Source organism: Rhea pennata, chromosome 30 (genome assembly GCF_028389875.1).
Source record: "Rhea pennata isolate bPtePen1 chromosome 30, bPtePen1.pri, whole genome shotgun sequence".
Lineage (NCBI taxonomy): Eukaryota > Metazoa > Chordata > Aves > Rheiformes > Rheidae > Rhea > Rhea pennata.
In genome coordinates, this window is record NC_084692.1 from 794,667 (window position 1) to 796,891 (window position 2,225).

The 2,225-nt window shown below is 41.8% G+C and overlaps 1 protein-coding gene across 1 annotated transcript; it reads right to left on the reverse strand.

The window, feature by feature from the left end:
* Nucleotides 1-611: 611 nt before the first annotated feature.
* Nucleotides 612-1,562, reverse strand: LOC134152297 (olfactory receptor 6M1-like). Its single transcript, XM_062597557.1, has one exon. The coding sequence runs from the start codon at nt 1,560-1,562 to the stop codon at nt 612-614; it is 951 nt and encodes a 316-aa protein (XP_062453541.1).
* Nucleotides 1,563-2,225: the final 663 nt, after the last annotated feature.

The following is a 2,225-nucleotide window of genomic DNA, read 5'->3' on the forward strand; positions in this document are numbered from 1 at the left end:
AAAGAAACAGAAAACTGTCATAACTCAGGTATAGATCTGAATTCTTCCACTTCAGTGTTCAGTTTCTCCCTTTCTTTCTGTTATCCTCTAGTCCTTCCATCTCTTTGTGCATTTATGTACCCCATCTCATCTGTATCAGCTATAGCTTGCAATTCAAAGATGATGCATTATACTGACAGAGATATTAGTATTCAGCAGAACAGGGACTCTTTCTTTGAAAATATGGTTATATGATGAAAATTTAGCAAAATTAATAATTACAATTTGACTGCCATTTCTTTTCACTTTGCCACTCCTTTATTTTGCTGGGTTTTTTTCTGTTCCTTTGAGTCGCGCAGCCTTTTGGCCAGATGAGGAGACTGCTTTTTGCCCAACAGGCACATACCACCCCATAGACACACAGCCTTATAATCACTGTCAGATATCTGTGGGGAATTTCACTAGGGTCTGGCACAACAGTATTGCTGTGAACGTGATGTTTGAGATGTGTTCATCCACTGCATTGGTCATAATGGGATGCTTCCTCCCAAAGTCTATCAAACGACATCATGAATGCAGAGGTCCTGTTGAGATTTCTTCAAGGACTGACTTCCTGCAAATCATGATGATTCTCATGGCTTTCTGGACTCTTTAGCTGTTCCCAGGCAGCTGTGCAAAGCATTTTTCCAGGCCTCTTTCATCTGCTGATTCCGTAGGCTGAATATGAAGGGATTTAAAAGAGGAGTCACAATGCTGGAGAAAACAGAGAGGATTTTGTTGGAGTGCATAGAGTTTGTCTCAGAAGGCCTGACATAGACAAAGATGGAGATGCCAAAACCCAGAGAAACAGCAATGAAATGAGAAGCACAAGTGGCAAATGCTTTCTGCCTGCCCTGGGCAGATGGGATCCGGAATATGGTCAAAATAATCCAGGCATAGGAGACGACAGTGAATGCCAAGGAGCCAAAGAGCAGAACAAAAGACACCACAAAATCATTCAGTTCAACAATCCAGATGTCTGTGCAAGCAAGGTGCAGAAGAGGTGCCATGTCACAGAAGTAATGGTCGATGACGTTGGGACCACAGTAAGGCAGCCTGGCTCTCAGGATCACTGACGGCAGGATCAAGATCAAGCCACCTACCCATGCACCTATGACAAGCTTGCTGCACACCCTTTCTGTCATGATAGTGGGATACCTCAGGGGGTCGCATATTGCCAGATACCGGTTGTAGGACATGATGGCGAAGAGGATGAACTCTGTTGCAGCCAGGAAGAAATAAAAGTAGAATTGACTAAAGCAGCCAGCAAAAGAGATGGTCTTCTTCTCTGACAGGATATTTGCCAGCAGTTTTGGCACCACAGAAGAAGTCATGGAGATCTCAGTGAAGGACAAATTACTGAGGAAGTAATACATGGGAGAATGGAGATGGCAGTCTGTATAGACCAGTACAATGATAAGAGCATTTCCCAGGACTGTTACTAAGTAAGCAAGCAGAAACATGACAAAGAAGACGATCTCCACTTCATAGCTGTTTGGAAATCCCACTAGGATGAACTCTGTCACAGCTGTGGTATTTCCCATCCAAATGTGTTCTCTGTCATGGCGAGAATAAGAGAGCAACATAGCCTCTTTGAATATTCAATTCCTTCATTTCAAAAGGTCTTTCCACATCATTCACATCTCCATTCCTCCCTATTCCACAGTCACAGATATTAGTTATAGTTCTTTGCTTTTTTTTTTTTTAATGGAATAAGCAGGCTTTAAAAAAAGATGGAATAAGCAGGCTTTTGCTTGCCAAGGTCTTTCAATCTCCCTGTTACCACTAGTCAAAATTATCATCAAATCACAACATGCGATGGATTATTTTCATCCTACATTTCCTACTTCTGCATTTCCAAGTCACACATGCAAAAAGCAACCAAAATTTATATCTGCAAAGGAGATTCTTTTGCTCTTATGTCTATGCCTTTGCACCTACCTGTGCAAAGGACACTCCATTTATTTATTTTTGGTAACTTGCTGAAGATAGCTGTGTCCAAGTTCCTGATTAGCTCTTCAGTACCAAGGCAAATTGTGGAGAGATAGAGTGAAAGTAGATGGATCCTACATTCCCAGTTTATAGCATAACATCCGAGGAACTCATTTTCTAACAGAATTACTGCATGGGCCACAGTGAGGCAAATGCAAAGGAGCAATCGTATGATACAGTGAGTGACAGGCCTCAAGGTATTAGAATAAAAAGAA